The sequence below is a fragment of the Bison bison genome, unplaced genomic scaffold (assembly GCF_000754665.1).
Source record: "Bison bison bison isolate TAMUID 2011002044 unplaced genomic scaffold, Bison_UMD1.0 scf7180017864158, whole genome shotgun sequence".
NCBI classification, from domain to species: domain Eukaryota; kingdom Metazoa; phylum Chordata; class Mammalia; order Artiodactyla; family Bovidae; genus Bison; species Bison bison.
In genome coordinates, this window is record NW_011494730.1 from 3,156,945 (window position 1) to 3,178,674 (window position 21,730).

At 50.1% G+C, this 21,730-nt stretch overlaps 2 protein-coding genes across 2 annotated transcripts in view; one reads left to right on the top strand and one right to left on the bottom strand.

The window, feature by feature from the left end:
* CSMD2 (CUB and Sushi multiple domains 2) overlaps nucleotides 1–21,730 on the top strand; it is a 655,591-nt gene that overhangs the window by 289,032 nt on the left and 344,829 nt on the right. The window lies entirely within an intron of this gene.
* On the bottom strand, nucleotides 446–1,165 carry HMGB4 (high mobility group box 4). The gene has a single exon (XM_010841217.1). It carries the CDS (start codon nucleotides 1,057–1,059, stop codon nucleotides 469–471), a length of 591 nt encoding a protein of 196 aa, XP_010839519.1. The 5' UTR covers nucleotides 1,060–1,165; the 3' UTR covers nucleotides 446–468.

Here is a 21,730-nt window from a genome sequence, read left to right on the forward strand (position 1 = left end):
TCTGGAATCCCTGCAGACACTGATTCCCCTAAGGCCCGCCTAAACTCCAGTTTCCCAGCCTCTGCTAGGGCCTGAATTGGAAACCTGGCCTGGACTCCAGGCCCTTTGCCCTCCCCAGGAGGGCAGCAGGTCTGGCCATTGGGCACTGCACTCTGTGAGCCGGATCTTCCACCCCAGAGAACCGCTTGGGACCAGATGCTCCCACCCCTAGGACTCCCAGCTTCTTTACACCTGGAGACTCCCACACCCCACCCCACCTGCACAAGTCAAGCACAGTAAACACTGGCTACACACCTCTTCAGACACTGTAGCTTCTTCTCCCAAAGCCAGCCCCTCCCAGGATCAGTTCCCAAACCCCGATCTCGACTCCACCTTGCCACTCACTTGTTTCCCAAAGTGGCAGCCATGGCCACTCTAATGCCATACACAAGACCAGAGACAGGAATACCACGGAATGGCCCTTTATTTCTAGTTGGATCCATCAGTTGTATCTGACTCAGCTTGCTCGAACTCTCTGCACTGGTTTGTAGCTGACTCTTGCAAGCATGTCTTCCGGGCGTTGAATTGATTACGGTAGACACTGAGTTCCTCTCGGTATTTAGCTCTCAGGAGAGCTGCCCTTTGTTCGTAGGGCTGCTTGTCCACATCCGTCTTTGCAGACCACATCTTCCCTGAGGCCTTGGCCACCTGCACCACCGACCAGCTTGGATTCTCACTCTTGAGCTGGGCATAATGGTCTTGGCAGAAGAGTAGGAAGGATGATGGAGGCCGTCTGGGTGCGTGGGGGTCCCGCTTTCTCCTTTTCTTCCTCCTGCCGAAGTAATTCATCATCTCTTCTTGGTATCGGGCTTTGTCGAGCTTGGCCAGGGCTTCATATTTGGCCTTTTCGTGCTTTGAGATGGATCTCCATTTTTCTGAACACTTTCTAGAAAACTCTTTAAAGCCAAGGTAGGTATTGGGCTGCTGCTCCTTGAACTTGTTTCTGTAATTCAGCAAAAAGTGGATGTAAGAAGAGACATTTGCCTTAGGCTTTAGCTGGTCTCTTTTCCCCATGTTCATAAATTCATTTTCTTTTCTGGACCCAGTAATTTGGACAGCAGAGACCTTTGTCCCCCACACTCCAGAAGCAATTAGTAGATGCTCTGCTGGCGGTGAAATTTTCTGTCTGTCTGAGCTGTAGGCAAGGGTCAGCCTTTTCAGTGCTGGTGGCATTGTTGGGTCAGAGGGGACTATGATGTCACTCACAGGCCAGCCACTCCAGGCCAGTGCTGGAGGCATTTGCATATAGGTGCTCTTATTGGTTGGCTACTTGGAGGTCAAATTTGCTCCCCATGGAAGATGATGGGTTATCCAGGGAAGGCTCTAGAGCAGCCGTGCCCCCTGCAGTCTTTCTCCCTGGCTTCCTGGAGGCAGCGTGCTGGGCTCAGGTGGGGAGCTCTCCATCCTTTGGATGCAGTAATGAGCCACAGGATCTGCCTTCCTCGCCGCACGATTGTCAAGATGCCTTCTCAGCCTTTCCAAAGACAGCCTGGAAATAATGAACATGAGGAAGTGGATGGCTCCAGAGCTGTCATGATGAAATGTGAAGCCTTTCCGTTTGCCTTGAACAGGGGCAGCTCCTACTATACAAAGAGTTTAGTAGTAACTCTAAAAATAATCAAGTATGACAGCTGTGACTCGCTTCCTGTCAGGACAAAGTTATCTAATATAAAACCCAAGCGCTTGGCCTCTAAGTCTGAACTCTTCGTTTCTCTGAAATGAATTGGGTGGGGATGAGGGTGGGGATTGGGGAAGAAGGGAGGAGACCCTTAAGGTTGTACTAATATTACACCAGAGCCCATGAAAATGAGATAGAAAATCCTTGGCCTAACTGGAGGCCCCCTGTTCTCATCCCAGAGGTCCCCATTTCTTGGGGTTAGAGCGCAAAGCTCTAGCAACTATACTCAAACTAGTCGGCTTCGGGCTTTTGGGGGGAAAAGCTGCAAATATTTTAATAGTCTTCCAACTGGAGGGAAAAGAAACGAAGAGTACCGTTTCCTGACCTTTGGACACTGTGGGGTGCTTCCTTGAATGGTCTTGGAGTTGCTATAACTCAGGGGTTGTTGATAGAACCAAGTTTACCAGGCTAGAACACCGAGCCTCATTAGCGTAAACATTAACATATTTAAGGTAGAACAGCCACTAACTGGTTGGAGTCTGGATTTGATCCGATTAGCCCGACTCAAGCCTGTACTGCATCCCGCCTGCACAGATACTGCAGCCTTGGTGGCCTGGAGTCTGAGTGCCTGGCCTCAGCAGCTGAGCCTAACAAACTCACCTCAGACTAGACCACCACATTTTTTAAAATTATTTCTATTTATTTATTTGACTGTATCGGGTCTTAGTTGCAGCATGTGGGCTTTCTCTAGTTGTGGTGTGTGGGCTCAGTTGCCCCACAACATGTGGGATCTTAGTCCCCTGGCCAGGGATTGAACCTGAGTCCCCTGCATTAGAAGGCAGATTCTTAACCACTGGACCATTAGGGAGGTGCCTAGAGCACATTGTGAATTTTTGCCAAGACTTTTCCCAGGACTCCATGACTGATTGCAAGTTCCATCTTATATAAAATTGACTAGAGTCTTCAAGCCTAATTCCTAGCCCCAAATTGCAACACGGTAGTTGGGCTACTTCAGCCAGTCCCTTCCCAAGCCTGTGGTGTCTTATCTGTGGGATCAACGATGTGCAATCAATGTTCTACTGGCCAGGCAACACCCTCCCAGTGACTTGCTGTAAGTTTGTGGCTGGAGTGGGAGGGCTGTAGGATATCAGATGCCAGCCCCAGCAATCCAGGCCAGCGACGGGGGCAGAAAGGTCTGGCCTGTGGGAACTGGTTACTCTGGGGACACTTCTTAGCCTAGGGAGCTTTTTTCCCCACTCTGGTTCCTTCTCCCAAGGCTAGAGGTTGGCTCATCTGTTTGCTGGACTTGAGTGGATGGGTTGTGAGGAAGAACTTGTCTAATGTGCATACATGTTCATCAGGTTCAGCTCAGATGCACAAAAGACCCCAGCACCTTATCTGTGTCTCCGTTCACAACCTTCCACCCACCCCCCCCAACTCAGGATGATAAGATCTAGAAACATCAGCCCCATGATAACCATCTGCCAGAGCCTAGCAGATCTAGGAAGAGAAGAGAGTATGGCCTTTGGTGGTGGGGCCACACTCCCAACTTGGCAGGGTGAAGCAGGGGACTCCTTCATCTGGTGGAGCTGCAGGAAGAATAAATGCACCTGACTTTCTCAACTGATGCCTTGTGCACAGGTATCTGAGGTTTGTTCCTTTCCATCTTTCATGCCTGCTGCTTGTTCTGGGAAGCTGACCCATATGGACCATATCAGTGGCTCCTGTGCCCTCTGGCTTCCATTTCAGTTTGGCCAGTGGGGACCCTGACAGGAGATCACGGAGGGAGGGATCTGGCTCCTTCCCTGCAAGGTTGCCTGGAGCTGTCTCCTCATCTCTGGACTGCAAGTCCTGACTCCTCTTAAGCATCCTCTCTAAATGATTCTCTCCTTCCAGCTTCCCTGTCCTGTCCCCTCCAGCTGAGGGGGTAAGAGCTCTACCTTTACTAGCCTCTGAGGCCTCTGCTCTCCCCTGTGGCTTTCTAACACCTTGCCTTTCCCTTGGTAAATAGCCGCTTTGTTAAACACTCCTCAAATTATCCTAATTTGAGTGGCCATCTGTTGCCTGCTGGGACCCTGACCTGTATGCCATGTTTCTAACCTCCCACATGGACAGCAAACAGCCATGGAGGTGGAGAAATAAAGCAAGTGTGGGCATCCCTCCAAAGTAGAAGGGTGTCGAGCTTCTGGAGGCCTGTGTGCTGGGTGGTACCATGGTGGAGAAGGGCCTGCAGGGGCTGCTGTGCCAGCCAGGAGCAGGCAGGACAAGGCCACATGGCTTAGGAAGAAGTGTCTAATGTCCTCTGTATTATGAGATGACCTCCAGACAGGGGCGCTGCTCTGGAGGCCAGGTAGTGAATACTGCAGGCTTATGGACCACACATTTTCTGTTGCAAGTTAGTTTTCAGCTCTGCCATCATAGCTCAGAAGGAGCCAGAGACCACACCCAAACGAATGAGTGGCTGTGCCCAGATAAAAATCACAAACACAGGCAGTGTGGGCTGAGGGTCATAAGCCTGACCACCCCAGTCTAGAGATGTGAGTTCAGCATTTGCAAACTTTTGGATTGCAGTCTACAATAGGAAATGTATTCTATAAGTAAGAAAGCGTTAGTCGCTCAGTCGTACACGACTCTTTGCGACCTCATGGACTGCAGCCCACCAGGCTCCTCTGTCCATGAGATTTTCCAGGCAAGGATACCGGAGTGGGTTGCCATTTCCTTCTCCAGGGGATCTTCCCAACCCAGGGATCGAACCCGGGTCTCCTACACTACAGGCAGATTCTTTGCCGACTGAGCTACCAGGGAAGCCCAGTGTATTCTGTACCATGACCCACTTATGTACATGCTTTCAGTGCCGCTAGCGGGTGCTCTGTTCTAAGAACATCACCTGCATCGTCTCATTTCATCCTTGTGACCACCCTGTGTGGGAGGTGGGGGTAGTCTCTGAGCACATAAAGTTTTCAGAAAAAAAAAGTTTTATGAAAATAAACTTGTTATGTGTGTGATGTACTCTTTTCTTTTCCATTCTATACTCTTTTAATCTGCTGTACTTTATTTTCTTTTTTAAAATGCACCCCTGGGACTTCCCTGGCCGTCAGGCGGTTAAGACATTGTGCCTTCCGACGCAGGGCACACAGCTTTGATCCCTGGTCAGGAGTTAAGATCCTGCATGCTACGTGGCCTGGCCAAAAATAAATAAATACAAATAAAACACACCCCACAGTCTGATCTTGTGAATGGGTCACAATCCAGGGATAGATTTGAAAAACACTTGTCTATGTAGGCTGGGATGGAGCCCCCACCTCAGAGGTTGTGAGAGCCTCTTCACTCAGCAGTGATAACATGAAGTGGAAAGAGCATGGCCTCTGGAGCCAGACAGACACTGAGCTCCAATGCGAGCTTTGCCACGTAGTAGCTGGGGGACTTTTGGCAAGTCTGGCTTGTTACAGTCTTGGCTGGATGTGGAGTGAAATGATCAAGGTGAGGATTAATTGAAAGGATGGGAGTAAAGCGCCTGACACTGCCCCTCCCCTGCAGTGTGGGCAGGACTTGGGACTCACTTCTAATGAGTAGAGTATGGAGAGGGACAGGAGACATCTCTATAGTGGAGGAAGGGGGCAGATGCTACAGCAACCAAGGAATCCACCTGAAGGCCATTGGTAATAGACCAACTGATATGACACCCGCCTTCTACAATGTGATGATAAAAGCATCTCACCCAGTGGTATTCTTCCCCCAAATCCATAATCCTGGTGTAATCAGGAGAAAATATCAGACCAAGCCAAATTAAACGCCAGTCTGCAACCCACTCCAGTGTTCTTGCCTGGAGAATCCCAGGGACCGGGGAGCCTGGTGGGCTGCCGTCTATGGGGTCGCACAGAGTCGGACACGACTGAGGCGACTTAGCAGCAGCAGCAGCAGCAGCTGCAAAATACTTGATCAGTACAAAAGTGTCAAAGTCTTGAGAAAACAAGGAAAGCTTGAGAAACTGACAGCCTAGAGAAGATTCTGTAGATGTGATGACTCCATGCCCAAGAAATACTGGACTGGATCCTGGAGCAAAAGGAGGCCTTAGTGGGAAACCTGGGGGAAATGAGAATGAAGTCTTCCACTGACCCAATAGCACTACACCAAGGTGGTTTTGCCACATGGCCCATGGTTTTATGTAAGATGCTAATGTTAGGGGAAGCTGGGGGAGGGGTGTACAGGAAATTTCTGTACTGTCTTTGCTATTCTGTTCTCATTTCAAAATAAGTTGTTTTTCATCTCCCCAGCTGATAGGAATATGTACCCAGGGTTGAGGCACCCTGTTCTTAATCCTTCTCCGGGAATCCTAGGGGCACATTTTACCCTCACTTGCAGCAGTTGTATGCTCCTGGCAGACCTTCTCATCACAGCGTTTCTCAAATTTGGGGGCAAGCATCAACTTTGGGGAACTTTAAAAATCCCAGGTCACAACAACAGCAACCCGAAAAAGTAGTTGGCAGAGGCACGTGGTAACTGCCGTGATGCGCTCTCCTGCCTCCCCTGCTGCGGTTCCTCCTGGGGGGTGGGGATCGTCGCTGCTCTTGCCCTCTGAGCAAGGCACCTGTGGCACGTGGAAAGCTGGCTCCACAAAGAGGTCCATGTCCTAAGCCCCAAAGCCTGTGAATACATTGCCTTACATGGCAAAGGGAACTTCGCAGATATGATTATGTTAAGGATTTGGGGATGGGAAGATTATCCTGGATTATCCGCGTGGGCCTGATATAATCACATGGGTCCTTGTAAGAGGAAGGCAGGAGTTTCAGAGTTAGAGACTGAGATGTGATAACAGACGTAGAGGGTCAGAGAGACTTGAAGAGGCCACACTGGTGGCTTTGAAGGTATGGAAAGAGACCGCAGGGGGAGAAACGAAGGTGACTTACTAAAAGTTGGCAAAGGCAAGCCAACAGATCTCACCTCTAAAGCCTCCGGAGAGAGTGCAACCCCACAGACACCTTGACCTTGGCATGGCGATGCCCACTTTGACTTCCAGAATTGTCAGAAAATAAATCTGTGTTGCTTCAAGCCACTGAATCTGCAGTGATTTGTGAAAGCTGCACTAGAAAATGAACACGGTTATCTTTCGTATCCAGCTAGTGGTCTGTAACTATCCCGGTGCTATCCTAACCCCCGCTTGTGTTAATAAAGATGAGAAATTTATGCCACTGCTGATTGGATTAGTTGAGGGAGCAAGGAGCGTGATCTACTCAATTTTACACACTTCTTCACTCACTGGCTGACTCATTAAGTCACTAATTCACTCATTGGCTTACCAGTTAATTCACGCTTACCGTCTTTCAGTTCATTCACTCACCACTCATGTGCACACACATGCACGCACACACACACACACACACACACACACACCCTCAATCAGTAGCTGTGAGTTGCTGGAGCAGTGTGACTGCTGCTTTCACGGCCGTTAATAAGCAGTGTTTGAGGGATGGATATGTTTCAGGAAGGAAGGTGGTGGTAGAGAGAAGCATCTGCCACTTCCTGGAAGCCAGATGGGCGAAGGAGGCAAGGTCATAGGTAGATCTAGGCTCTTTGGTGCTGACCTTATGCCAAGAAATGTTACTCAATCAGATGTGACTGTGATAGTTCAATAAAAATGATGATAATGCTTTAGGTAGATCAGCTCCAAAAGCCTACAGAGAGATTATGCACATGCAGACTTCATAATGCTGATTTCTTAGATTGATACATGGATCGTAGTTATGTAAGATGCTAATATTAGGGGAAGCTGGGGGAGGGGTGTACAGGAAATTTCTGTACTGTCTTTGCAACTATTCACATTTCACAGCAGTGAGCGGAAGAGTCAGTTCTCACACTCAGGTTTGTTTGAAGTCTGTGTGTTTAGCCTCTGATGGTGGTCTAGGAACTTCCTTGAGGCCAGGGAGAAGGCGGAGCTGGGAAGGAACAAGGCCAAGTATTGCAGGAGGAGGGCAGGTGGAAAGAGAAGGTGTCTACATTCAGCACTTACGGGGCTCAGGGAGACTTTTCCCGTCAGGTGGATCCTTGTTGCAGACACATCTGGTGAAGTTTTCCCCAGGTCATAGGATGCCCTGAGTCCAGCAGGTGGACTGACCTAGATGGCTGAACCTACCAGCATCTGCAGGTACACACAGAGCCTGGGTCCACTTCCCTGGCCGAGGCTGGCCAAAGCCAAGTACGGGGTCAGCATCCAGCCCAGGGGACTATGTGGACAGGAAATGGGACAGATGATCAGGTGTAAGAATAGGGTCAGCATGGTAGGGGGCAGGCGTACCTGTCTGCCTTTGGCAGGATGCAGCAAAGGGGGAGGCAATGAGATCTAGAACAAGACCAAGTTTGGGGAGTTAGTCCCCCAGCCAGCTGTGGGTACCTCTCACTGGCAGAAGCCCTTCCTGACACCCAGAGGAAGAAGCCTGGCCCCTGATGTTTCCATCCAAGCCCCTGCCTCTTTCAGCCACAGTGCCTAGCTCCCTTCTTTCAAGCACACTCCTTCTTTGGGAGAGTGGTCCCCAAAATCAGTCCTGGGGGTTCCAGCAGGAGCCCATGCCCGGGGCCCCAGGAGTGGGCACAACCCCAGCTAGACTACTCAGAGGCTCTCAGTGAGCTGGTTCTAACTGGACCCAAGGGAAGAGATCATCTCTCTGGAGGTGAAGCTAGGAGGGTAAATCAGGGAGCTGGTAACTGTGGCCATAGTCCCAGCCTCCAGTCTGCCATCTGCAACAGAGTGGAAGAAGCTGGCAAACAGCACAGCAGAGATGGGCCCAGAAAGACAGGCCTGTGGCATCTGAGTCATTGGATCTAGTCATCCCTGGAGCCAGCTACAGTGTGACGACAGCAGCCGATAATTTCTTCTCTGCCCCACTCTGATTTGGTCTGGGCTTCAGCCACTTGAAACCATGAATATAAGGCATTAGCTTAGGTGTGATGGGGGTGAGTGATATAATCCAGGAACCCTTCCCTCCCCCATTTCCAAGTCTTCCTTCCTGTCTCCTTCCTCTCCCCACTGCTTGTGTCTGCTCTACATAATGGCCGGGTCTCTGGTTTGTTGTTCAGAGAGTATATGGACAGCGTTGGCACATCTTGGCCCCTCCATCAGCATGAATGTTCTTGAGCACTTAGTGTGTGCCACATCCTGTACTGAGAGCTTGTAAGCCCATTATCTCACGTAAACCACCTAGAGTTCTATGAGTAGGGTGCTGTTATCCATATTAAATACATGGGGAGACTGAGACGCAAAGCAGGTCAGTTCCTTGCCCGGAGTTAGACAGCTGGGAAGTGTAGAGCTGAGACTTGAACCCAGTAAGTGCTTTCCGGGGCCCACATGCTTAACTCTGCCCCAAACTGCGCTGGATTCAGTAAATGTTAGTTCCTTTGCCCACAAGTCTGCCTTGCTGCACGGAGCTATGACCCGGCCATGAATGATGGTTGCTGTGTCTTGGAGGCTCAGCAGGAGTTTATGAGCATTGCCTTGAATCGCCGCAGTCGCACTGTAAAATGCACCCTGGGGAAAGAGAGGCTCAGAGAGGGAAAGCAACCTCCTCTAGGTCACAGAGCCCATGGATGTGGTGGCAGGATCAGAATCTAGCTCATCTGACTCTAGGATAGCTTCCTTGCTGACCTTCGCATCGCAATCCCCAGGACAGTTTAGCCCACCTATTCTCCAGCCACCTGGGAGACTCACTCCCTCAGCTATGGCTTCAGAGCTGCTAAACCATCAGGCAGGGCTGGCTAGCTGCCTCGTGGAGGAGGAGAAGGAGCGTTGAGGATGCTCAGACTCAGAATGGCAGTCGAGTGGCAGGCAAATGCTGGCGTGGGAGTCTCCTCGATCAGCCATCTGCAAACATTGCCTCTGGATGAGAAGTATTATCCAAATGTAATCCCCAGAGGCCTCTAGAAGGCAGGCATTGCCACCCTCCCTGGAATGAGGGCAGGTCCCTTCTCCGAGTCCTGTCTGCAGTGACAGGCAGAAGCTGGGCAAGGCTGAGGAGGCAGAGCTGATGGAGGCCAGGCCGGGGCTGCCGGAGGTGGGGAGGGGAGGTGACCGCCAAGTGTACTGGTGACATGGGGCCATGGAGTGGCCCTGCACCGTGCTGTCACCAGAGTAGATGCAGCATCCTTATTCCCCAGGGAGATGAGGCCAGGCTGTGCTGGGGTCTGCTTAATCCCTGCGTTCTCTGGAGTGTCGGGTTCAAGGCACTGACTCTACCTAAGCAAGGGAGTAAAATAGTTGACATTTGCAAGATACCTATTGTGTGTCAGTAGTCCTGGACACATGATATGCAAGAGCACAGGTATCCCATTGCACAGATGGAGAAACTGAGGCTCAGAGAACTGCGAGCACATGCCTACATTTCACAGCTACTTAACCATTGAGCCCAGATTCAAATACAGGGAGAGACAGAGACCAGAACCAGGAAGGAGAGAGGGTCTAGGTAGCATGTGAGCACGCCTCGGTCACCAGGCTCCTGAAGCCGGTGCCCTGTTCCTGGGCCACGCCTGGTGGGAGCTGACTTTAGCATCTTCGGGTATGGGGCCATCGGGTCTCCAAGCTGGATCTCAGGTCTATCTGCAGCAACAGAGACTTGAGCTGGGGGCAGGGAGTGGTCACCTGGGGGCCAGGCAGCTGACCAGGGCCCAGACTTCTCTTAGATTGTGTCCCAGTCAGACCAGAGCACATGCGGATGGAGGTGTGCAGATGTACGAGGCTTAGGACATCTTATAAGAGTGATGCAATGAGGTGGGAGAGGCAGCAACAGAGGTGGGAGAGATGATGCTGGAACACGCTTTTCCCGTCTCTACCAGGAGAGCCAAGCCTGTGGGGCCTTCTGTAATCAACATGTGTGTAGAGTCCCATCAGCTGATCGGTCCAGTGTGGGTCACATGGCCACCCCCAATCCATCCAGCTATGGCCCAAGGCCAAGAGGCTGCCCCTTCCAGGAGCTGTGGGTCGAGGGAGGGAGACTGATCGTCAAAGCTTCTACTCAGAAAAGAGTAGAGCTGCCCGATTTAGAGCTGGAGACAGAAACAGAGAGAGTTGAGCATCCTCTGAGAAGTTGTGGGGGATCCACCACAAGCCCTCATGCCCAGATCTCGGTACCCAGCACAAGTTCCCATCTCCAGATCCAACCCCATTCTGTTCACGTTAGCCTCAAGGGCACAGCCTCTCCCCAGAGGCAGGGGAACCCTCACCAGGAAGCCATGCCCAATGGGCAGCTGAGCTAGGGGTAGAAGGAACTGACACCCCCAAGCCAGTCCCCAGACCTTCTCAGTGTGCTCCTTGCTCATCTCACAGCCCATCATGATGACACTCTCATCCCCTCAGCAAACACAGCCAGAGGTACTGTCCCCCAGCCCTCGGCGGCTCAGCCACACACCCTCCAGGGAGCGGTGCGTCTGGAGGAAGTGCATTTCCCTGCTATAGTTTGTGTGGGTCCCTGGAGCTCACAACCCTGGTAATTTGTCGAGTTTATTGATTTGCTTCTGGGAAAGAGAGCACATTTGCCCACGTCGATTACCAAACTCCACTGTTGCTGCACTGGGGCCATGTCACCATGAGAAAAGCTTCCCCAAAAGGTAACAGCAGCTGCCAAGAGCCTGGGGAGCACAGAGAGGTCTGAGGGACTGAACAGGGGGCTGCACATCTCCATGGGAGACCAAGATGAAACCTGCATGCGCCCGGAGCCACTCTTCAATGTCCCCAGGCTTCCCTGCTCGTCTGCCTTTTCCTCTGCTTTCCCCACCTGTGCCCGCTGCTTCCTCCAGCAGGACTTCATTCATTCTTAAAGTCATTGAGTCAAGCGTTCCTTTTTCCTGTGAGCAGCATTCCCTGAGCCCTTCCCGTGTGTCAGGCACTCACGAAGTACTGAGAGAAGAACTAAATGAGAAGGAAATAGTTCCTGTCTTCAGGGAGCTCACAGCTTTGTGGGGAAGCAGATTCTTGTGTGATGTGTGATGAGACAAGTGCTCTGATGGAGAAAGTGCAAGGATTCTTTGCAAGAGAAAATGAGATACTCAGGAGAAGCCCACCAGTCTTCCTGGAGCCAGTGGCTATAAGATGACCCTGGATGTGTCAAAAGGAAGTAGCTAGAAAAAGGGTGGGGAGAGTTTGGCCAGAAAGTGAGTTCTTGATCTTTAGAAACACTAAGAACAGACCTTGACTGACCCTGTGTCCAGAATGCTGGAGCTGGGATTTGTGCCTTGCCAGGCAGCAGGCCTGGGAGGCCTCTGAAGTTCTCCAAGTTCTGAGGCTAGCTGTTTCCGGGGAATTCCCTGGCCGTCCAGTGGTTAGGGCTCCACGCTTCCACTTCAGGAGGCCCAGGATCCACCCCTGGTCAGGGAAGATCCCACCTGCCTCTCCATGTGGCCAAAAACAAACACAAAAGACTAGCTGACCCCATTCTCTTGATCACAAAGGGGACAGCATTCAGAAAGATGCCCCAGGACTTCCCTAGTGGTGCAGGGGCTAAGATTCCACACTCCCAATGCAGGGGGCCTGGCCAGGGAACTAGAGCATCTAAGAGTCTGCATGCCACAGCTAAGACCCAGTGCAGCCGAATACATAAATAAAACAAACGAATGTTTTTTTAAAAAAAGAAAAGATACCACACTGTGGAAAGCAAGAGACTGCCATTTGCATGATCACTCATTCATTCAATCATTCACAAACTTGTGCCATAAAAGTGCCTGTACCCTCTCCCTCCAAGCAGCTCCTGGAGTTGCTGGCACTCTCAGGCTTGATAGACCTTCCTGCTCGAGGCCCCAGGTGCTCTCAGCACCCGCGGCCTGTGGGCCGTCTCCCACCCCCACCTGTGCACCCGCCGCTCCCACCAGCTGAGCCTGGGATTTCCTGAGAATCGGATAGGTTCGTTGCCAGCTCTCTTGGTGCCAGTCATACTTGTTATTTTAATTATGTGACTTAAATTAAACATCACATAAACTGATGAAATATGAGTGTGAAAGGAAGTAGAGTTGCGCCTCTAGAAACTAAATTGAATGCTTTGGCATAGTTCCATGAAGGAGATGCTCTGAAAAGAACTGCTTCCTAAATATTAGGTGTGAATGAGGGAGAGAACAGCATGCCGCTGAACCGATTCCATCAGGGTGGGGACCAGGCCTGTCTTGCCCGCTGCTGCATTCCCAGTACTTAGCACAATGCCTGGCACATCGCAGATGCCCTATAAATATGTGTAGACTGGATGAGCGGTGGCAAAATTGAAACCAGTGAGCGATGCCTTATGGGTGGGGTTTATATAAGATAGACAATGCAGAGAAGAAACCTATGGTCAAAGGAAAGACCTTGCTCTGGCGTTGCATGGACTCACCAAAAAAAAAAAAAAAAGTACCTTCAAGTATATTTATATTGTAATGAAATGTTTAAGCCATGAATGTATGCTTTTATCATTCCCCACTTCCCAGGTGGCACTAGTGGTAAAGAATCCAACTGCCAGTGCAGGAGACACAGGAGACGTGGGTTTGATCCTTGGGTCAGGAAGATCCCCTGGAGGAGGGCATGACAACCCACTCCAGTGTTCTTGCCTGGAGAATCCCATGGACAGAGGAGCCTGATGGGCTGCAGTCCACGGGGTCGCAGAGAATTGGACATGACTGAAGTGACTTAGCATGCACTTGGAAATTATTTTTTACAAACCAACTGCTTCATTTGCAAGGCTTCAACAGTCAATGTCCATAAACTCTGTAAAGGGCAAGATAAATATTTTTAGCATTGTGGGTTCTAGTTGCTGTCACAACAACTCAGCACTGCCTTTGTAACATGAAAGCAGACAATATGTAAATGAATGAGCTCACTTGTGACCCAGTGAAACTCTACTGACAAAAGAGACCGCTCAGTGTAGCTTATCAACCCGGTTCTCAGGGACTGATTTGCTCTGTGTGCTAGGCACTCTGCTGCACTGCTAAACACATGGAGACAGAAAATTCTGCTCTGGTGCTTGTGGAGCTCGCCTTTGAGTGAGCGAGGTGGTCATCGAGTCAGAAGATGATTACTATTTGCTGTGCTCAGAACAACAGTGGGGCATGTCCCAGGTGCAGAGGGAAATGCGCAGGGCACTGCTGCTCCCATGGGGGCAGGGAGAGGGGGAGGAGAGCAAAGGAGGCATTTGGTTAGGTTTATGAGATCAGTGAGATTTTCCCAGGTAGTCAGATGGGGCAGCAGGGAACAGCATTCTAGGCAGAGGGAACAGCATATGCAAAGACATGGAGACTGGAAAGTGTCTGGAGCTCAAAGTTGGTGTCACAAAAGGGAAAAGGAAGACATAAAAAAGATTAGGCTCCTGGAGCCAGGCTTCCCTGGTGGCTCAAACAGTAAAGAATCTGCCCACAAGGCAGAAGACACAGGTTTGATCCCTAGGTTAGGAAGGCCCCCTGGAGAAGGCATGGCAACCCACTTCAGTACTCTTGCCTGGAGAATTCTATGGACAGAGGAGCCTAGCAGGTCCATGGAATTGCAGAGTCGGACACAACTGAGCGACTGACCCTTGTCCTGGAGCCGGTGGACCTTGGCTTTCCCGTGAGGCAGTGACTTGAGCAGATGCCCTCACAGAGTATGGAAGATGGATGGAGGCAGAGGACCCGTCAGAAGGCTGTCTCTGTAGTGAGGGTGAGGAATGATGCAGTCACAAGGGCGAGAAGACGTGGCCACAGTTGGCCACGGGAGCGAAGGAGTGGAAGGAGTTGGGATGGTGCCAGGGTGTGGTGGCTGGGAGAGGGTGTGGACCACCGGAAGAGGAAACCCTGAGGAGCAGGAGTGATGGGGGAGGGGAAGCTTTGGTTTGTTCAGAGCACAGTAAATGACCCCCAAACATATAGTTAGGGAGGCAGGAGTTGAACCTTCATAGGGGTAGCTCAGGCGTCTCAGAACTGCATCTCAGAACTGCCTGGGCACCCGCGGTGGGACAGGCGCTGCTGGGACCCGGAGCCTGGGGAAGCCAAGCAGCCTCTGTCCAAAGATAAGTCTAGAGGCTGGGGGACTCCAGCAGCCAAAAGGACTTGTACTCACCCCAGGCATTCACCCAGTTCCTGGAAAATTAGTAACTTCGTGGATTTGTCTTGGGAAAAGTTTTTTTTTCTCAGTACAGCAAGAGTCCTAGGCTTTTGGCTAAAGAAAAACCAATATGGAAATCATTTGTGATGAGACTGGATGTCAGGGCTGAGTCAATAAAGGCCTGCTTCAAGGGTGAGAGGGAGCTCGGGCCGGGGAGTGGGAAGCAGCCTCCAACAAGGGCCTTGGTGCCCTTTGCCGCTGCCAGGACGTTCCCACAAGGGTTTCCCTGGTTGCATCGTGGTGTTCTCACCATCCCCCAGGGAGGGGAGCAGACAGCAAGTGGGAAGGGTAGAGGGCTTGGGAGTGCGGTGGCGAGCACATCCCATATGTCACATTCTCCCTGCTCAGCCTGAGCAATAGAAGGGTGGTTTATGCAGGGCCTGGAAAGATTCTTCAAGCCTGAATCAGATCCAGGCTGTGCACATAGCTTGGGTAAGAGATAAAGCCCACAGAAGGTGCGCTGGGAGCACAGAAGCCAGAGACTATTGACCGAGGAACAGAGGCTGCACGGAGAAGGAGATGGTGAAGCCAAACCTTGTAGATAACCGGCTTTGCAGGAACTTCTGTATCTAGGGAGCCGCGGTGGAAGAGGTGCCCTCCGGCAAGCACGGAGCCTTGTGCACAGTACGTGCTTGTGAGTGAATGAATGAGTGAATGTTCCCCTGAAGCTGTCCATGTTCAGGGATGCTGAGATTTAAACCAAGACCTCCTCATCTTCCTCCCTCTCAGTTTAAAATTAGGCAGCAATTCCTTGCAGATTACTGTTGTCATCTTGTGGGGCGTGTCTCTCAGCACCCCACATGCGGACTGTATGAGAAGCTTCTTAAGAAATGCTTTCCACGCAGTTTGCTCTGAGCTCTATTACCAGAAGCACAACTTAGAGCTTTCTGCTGAGGAACTCAAAGCCACTTTTTCCATAATCAACTACATGCATTAGAGGGAGTGATTTTTTTTTAATTCTCCCCAAGCCAGATTCCATTAATGAAGCCCCATTTAACGGAAGTCAATTTACCAAAAAGAAAAAAAGAGTTGAGCATAATTGCTTAAATACATTTTATGTTGTACTATGGTAGCAATTTACTGGGTGAACTTGGAATTCCCCAAGCCCCCCATAGTGAAGTTAATGTGGACAGAAAGATTTGAAGGGGGGAATCTCTCTTTGTGTGTTCTCTCCTTTAATTATGATTCTAACAGGGAGCAAAATTAAAGAGGATCCTGGGGGGACGAGGGAGGGAAAGTAAAGGAACAGAATGGAATTCAGCTTCAACAGTTCCACTGCCTTCCCTGAGTACAGAGGCTCTATCTGAGATGAGTTTGAATCCCACTTCTGCTGCTTACTAGCTGTGTGAACTTGTGCAAGTTTCTTAATGTCTCTGTGCAGCCAGGTGGTGCAGCGGGAAGGGGCATAGACAGCAGAAGGGGCATAGACAGCAGCAGGTGCAAAGGCTTGGGTACATGCATGTATACTCAGTCGTGTCCAACTCTTTGCCATGCCATGGACTATAGCCCATCAGGCTCCTCTGTCCCGAATTTCCAGGCAAGAATACTTGAGTGGGTTACCATTTCCTTCTCCAGAGGATCCTCCTGGCCCAGGGATCAAGCCCACATCTCCTGCATTGGCAGGCGGATTCTTTACCACTGTGCCGCCTGTACAAAGGCAGAGAGGCACAAAAAAAGCAGTGCACATAAGGTCTTCTGTTTGAGTGCACGATGATGTGTGTGTGTGTCTATGTGTGTATGTGTGTGTCTATGTGTGTGTGTGTGTCTACATCTGTCTGTGTGATGTACTCAGAGAAGGAAGGCAGGCCAAGAAGACTTCACTGGGAAGGTGACATTTGATACAAGACTTTGAGGAAGTGAGAGGGTGAACCAGATGGCAGTCTGGGAGAAGAGCCAGTCAGCAGGCAGAGAAACTACAACGGGCAAAGGCCCTGAGGCAGGAGTGGGTGTGGCCAGTTTTGAGCAGCCTGGAGACCCTTGTGGCTAGAGCGTAAACAATAAGGAAAAGAGGAGACACACTGGCTTTTATAAGGAATAAGGAACAAGGAGAGGAGAGCTGAAGACACGCTGGCTTTTTTAAGCCTTGGAGACTCTGGTGAAGCCTTTGGCTGTAAGAATTAGAGCCACTGAAGATTTGATTTTAATTAACTCTGACAGCGAAAGTGTGAGTCGCTCAGTCATGTACAACTCTTTGTGACCCCATGGACTGTAGCCCACAAGGATCCTCTGTCCATGGAATTCTCCAGGCAAGAATACTGGAGTGGGTGGCCATTTCTTTCTCCAGGGGATCTTCCTGACCCAGGGAAAGAACCCACGTCTTTTATGCCTCCTGCATTGGCAGGCAGCTTCTTTACCATCTGAGCCACCAGGGAAGCCCTAATTAACTCTATTAATGCATAATTTAATACATGCATAGGGAAGCCTGGCGTGCTGCAATCCATGGGGTTGTGACAAGTTGGACACAAGTTGGTTATCGAAGAACAAAAAATGTGTAATTTATATTAAAAATTGTTGTCCAGTCGCTCAGTCATCTCTGACTCTTTACAACCCCATGGACTGCAGCACACCAAGCTACCCCTGTCCAGCACCATCTCCTGGAGGTTGCTCAAACCCATGTCCATTGAGTCAATGATGCCATCCAACCATCTCGTCCTCTGTTGTCCCCTTCCTCTCCTGCCTTCAATCTTTCCCAGTATCAGGGTCTTTTCTAATGAGTTGGCTCTTCGCATCAGGTGGGCAAATATTGGAGTTTCAGCTTCAGCATCAGTCCTTCCAATGAATATTCAGGGTTGATTTCCTTTAGGATTGACTGGTTTGATCTCCTTGCAGTCCAAGGGACTCTCAAGAGTCTTCTCCAACACCACAGTTCAAAAACATCAATTCTTTGACGCTCAGCTTTCTTTATGGTCCAACTCTCACATCCATACATGACTACTCTAAAAACCATAACTTTGACTATATGAACCTTTCTCGGCATGGTAACATCTCTACTTTTCAATATGCTGTCTTCCAAGGAGCAAGCATCTTTTAATTTCAGGGCTGCAGTCACCATCTGCAGTAATTTTGGAGCCCAAGAAAATAAAGTCTGACACTATTTCCATTGTTTCCCCATCTATTTGCCATGAAGTGATGGGACTGGATGCCATGATCTTCGTTTTTTGAATGTTGAGTTTTAAGTCAGCTTTTTCACTGTCCACTTTCACCTTCATCAAGAGGCTCTTTAGTTTCTCTTCGCTTTCTGACATGATGGTGGTGTCATCTGCATATCTGAAGTTATTGATATTTCTCCCAGCAATCTTGATTCCAGCTTGTGCTTCATCCTCCAACCTGGCATTTCTCATGATGTACTCTGCATATAAGTTAAATAAGCAGGGTGACAATATACAGCCTTGACAAACTCCTTTGCCAGTTTGGAACCAATCCATTGTTCCATGTCCAGTTCTAACTGCTACTTCTTGACCTGCAGACAGGTTTCACAGGAGGCAATTAAAAAATGACCCATCTTAAATGTACAGTTCTGGGGGCTTTGACAAATTTGTGCATGCCGTATATCCACCACCTTATTATTATAAGATAAGACCATGTCTTCTTATATAAGATAAGACCATGTCTTATTATATAAGACAAGACCATCTTATATATAAGACCATTTCCAGCACCCCAGAACGTTCCCTGTATTCCTTCCAACTCAGGCACCCACTGATGTGCTTTCTCTCACTGTTAATTCGTCTTTTCCAAAGTTTCATAGAAACAGATCACACAGCATATACTCTTCTATCATTCAGCATAATGCTTTTGAGCACCTTTCATGTTGTAGGTGCTTTCTAGTTGTTTTTTATTAGAGTTTTGAGTAAGGCATGACATCATCACAATGGCAAAGTTTAATGTGATAATTCCAGCATTTAAGTCCCTAATTCTCTGATGGATACCAAGAAAACTCTCAAATGTGCATGTATGTCCTAGGAGACAGAAGCAGAAACAGAGTAAAGATGCACAGGGCCCCGAGTTGAAGCCTTGGGAATGAACAGGTATAAGATTGCTGGGAGCAGGTGAAGGTGTGGGAGGGGGTGATGTCCCTTCAGGCTCCTCCTGTCTGTACAGTTGGGGGTTAAAGTTGATCCCAGGGCTGGAGAAGAGTCGCTGACTTCCTAAATTCCAGTTACAACCCAGATCATTACTCTCATCCTGCTCTTGGGACCCCAGCACTCTCCCCTCATTCCATTTTGCAATAAACAGCCTTTGGTTCTGAATTATTCAGGTAAATTCTCCCTATTTCTACTTCCTTATGTAAATAGCCTCCAAGCTTTGTCATTGAGATAGAATTGAATTTGGCCTGGGGAAGAAAAACCCACAATACTTTTTGCGGCTCCTTAGAAAACTTGAATGACTCTGCCTGTAATAAACTATTTTAAATGGGATCTGGTAAAATATACAGTAATTGGTTTCTGTTATAGCTCTTACTATAGCAGTATGGATGGTATTCCTGGAGTTTGGTGTGTGTCAGCATTTTCATTATAGTAAAAACTCAGTTTTTCAGGGTGAGAGGCTCCTTGGTTAGTTCCTTTGTCTAATACGCATTTATGGAGACCCACTATGCTGGAGCTCTCTCCCTTTCACGCCTCCAGACCACCTCCCCTCCCTTTTCTGCCCTGTTTCATGCTTAGGAAGACTTACTTGTCAGACTACACCAGTATTCTTCCTTGCCTTCTGGCTTCCAATGGGCTAGATCAACAGAAGCATCAGCAGTAGATGGGAGGAGGGGAGGCAGGAGAGTGAATTCCGGGTATTCATTCCTTGCTCCGTCCTGGTGGGAATCTGTGCAAACTGGCTGTAGTCCCAGCTGACCAAAGATCTGGGTCCTTTCTAAGCTTCAGGGCTCACCATTTCTGTCCAGGTCTGTGAGGGGTTAGCCATACTCTTGTTACCAGCCTCAGAATCCTGCCCCATCCTTGATGGTGAAGAGCACATTCATTCACCCAGAATTATCTCAGATGACTGAGCCACCTGTTTTCTGCGGGAATCCTGACACACCTGCTCGTGTCAGGCATCATGTTAGGTGCTCAGTACAAAGACGAAGAACAAAGATGATGGAGAATAAACAGCAGCTGCCACTTACCGAGAGCTTTCTATTTGCTAGAGACGGTGCTAAAGTCTTTTTTGTGTATTATCTCATTCAGTCCTCGCAACCCTTTCAGGGAGGGATTATTATCCTCATTTTACAGATAAAGTCACAGAGAATGTAAGTAATTTTCATAAGATAATACAGCCGATCCCTCCAGAGCCCCAGCTCCCCGCCCCCCTGCTCTACCCACCCACCCACCTATCTTCACTGCCCTCTTGGAGGCATCTTCCTAGGGAGACACACACCTGGATAAATGAATTAAAATCTGAGTAACTTGCTGTGGCATCACAGAGGAGGGAAAAGGGAATTATGTTTTTTGAGTTAATACGTGCCTGATACTGGGCTAGGTCCTATACGCGGAAGTCCCCTCACTTATTCCCATGGACTCTCCAGGCTGGTGTTATCATTCCATCTTCAGAAAGATGGAGTAACTGATCACAATGATTGGAAGTGGTGAAGCCTGGATCTGAACCCAAATCTGTGTGGTTTCAGAACCCAGGAGAGTAGGAGAGCCCTTCCTGGGTGGGGACGTGATATTTGCAGGTGTCCCAAAGAGTCGGATACAACTGAGCGACTTCACTTTGACTTTTCACTTTCATGAATTGGAGAAGGAAATGGCAACCCACTCCAGTATTCTTGCCTAGAGAATTCCAGGGATGGGGGAGCCTGGTGGGCTGCCGTCTATGGGGTCGCACAGAGTCGGACACGACTGAAGCGACTTAGCAGCAAAATCATCTCGGGTGACACGGTGGGTGCAGGGGAGAGGGTTACTCGTGGGTATATTCCAGGCAGAAAAGGCAAATGCATGGGAATTCCCTGCTCGTCCAGTGGATAAGAATCCACCTTCCAGTGCAGGGGACGTGGGTTCCTCCTTGGTCAGGGAACTAAGGTCCCACATGCCTCGGGGCAACTCTAAACCCACACATGCCACAAGTAAAGTTCCCATATGACTCAATGAATGTCTTGCATGCTGCAGCTGAGACTCAACACAGCCAAATAAATAATAATAATGAAAGAGCAAAGACATGGGAAAGGAGAAAGCTTGGAATGCTTAGGTGTGATCAGGGTGTCCGGGCAGGGCAGGATGGATGGTACCAAAGGGGACGCGTCAGGAGGTTTGGTCCCTGATTCAGACACAGAGAGGAGGAGCAGGAAGATACCGGTTCTTGGCTGCTGGAGGCTGTGGGGTCCAGGAGAGAAGAGGGTGCTCCCAGGGTGCAGGGTGGCGGGGGGGATGAGCAGAAAGAGGAGGGGCATTGGGGGCTTAGCCTGAGTGTGGCGAGGGGAGAGGACCCTCCCGTGGTGAGCAGAGGCCCTTTCAAGAAGGAGACAGGATAGGAAGTTTGGAAGGCCAGTCTTGTGTGGACACTGGGGAGCCACAGAGGTTCTTGAGCTCTGAGCAACTCTAGGAGGAAAGATCTGATTGATGTAAAAGCTGGCCCAGGATGCAGCCGGGCAGAAGGCTAGGGCAGTGACCGGCGGCAGGGGGGCATATGCTGGTGTCGGCCCACTGAGCCAGACTGGCTAGAACTCGGAGGAGGCTAAGTTAAGGGAGGAGAGGCAGCCTAGAAGCAGGAAGGGTAGTGAGGGGTAGGGGCCAGCCCTCTTGTGGAGGCAGCAGGGATGGCGCGGGAGGCAGAGGAGACCCAGGGCTTAGTGAATGACCCCGAAATGGGCCCTCACACCTGGGAAGGGCGTGCTGCACACAGTGGCTGCCCGAGCCCTTTCTCCTGACTTCTCTGAGGCCCCGAGGGGCTTGCTTGGGGTGGCTGAACCTCTGCCCCTGAGTGCGGGGGGAATGGTGGGGGCAGGGGCTGAACCTCTGTTAGAGAGCTCGGGCTGGTCCCGTGCCCAGGGGCGGAGCTTTGTGGTG

Coding starts and splice junctions, on each gene's coding strand:
- HMGB4 (XM_010841217.1), bottom strand. CDS start 1,059: ATGAACATGGGGAAAAGAGACCAGCTAAAGCCTAAGGCAAATGTCTCT.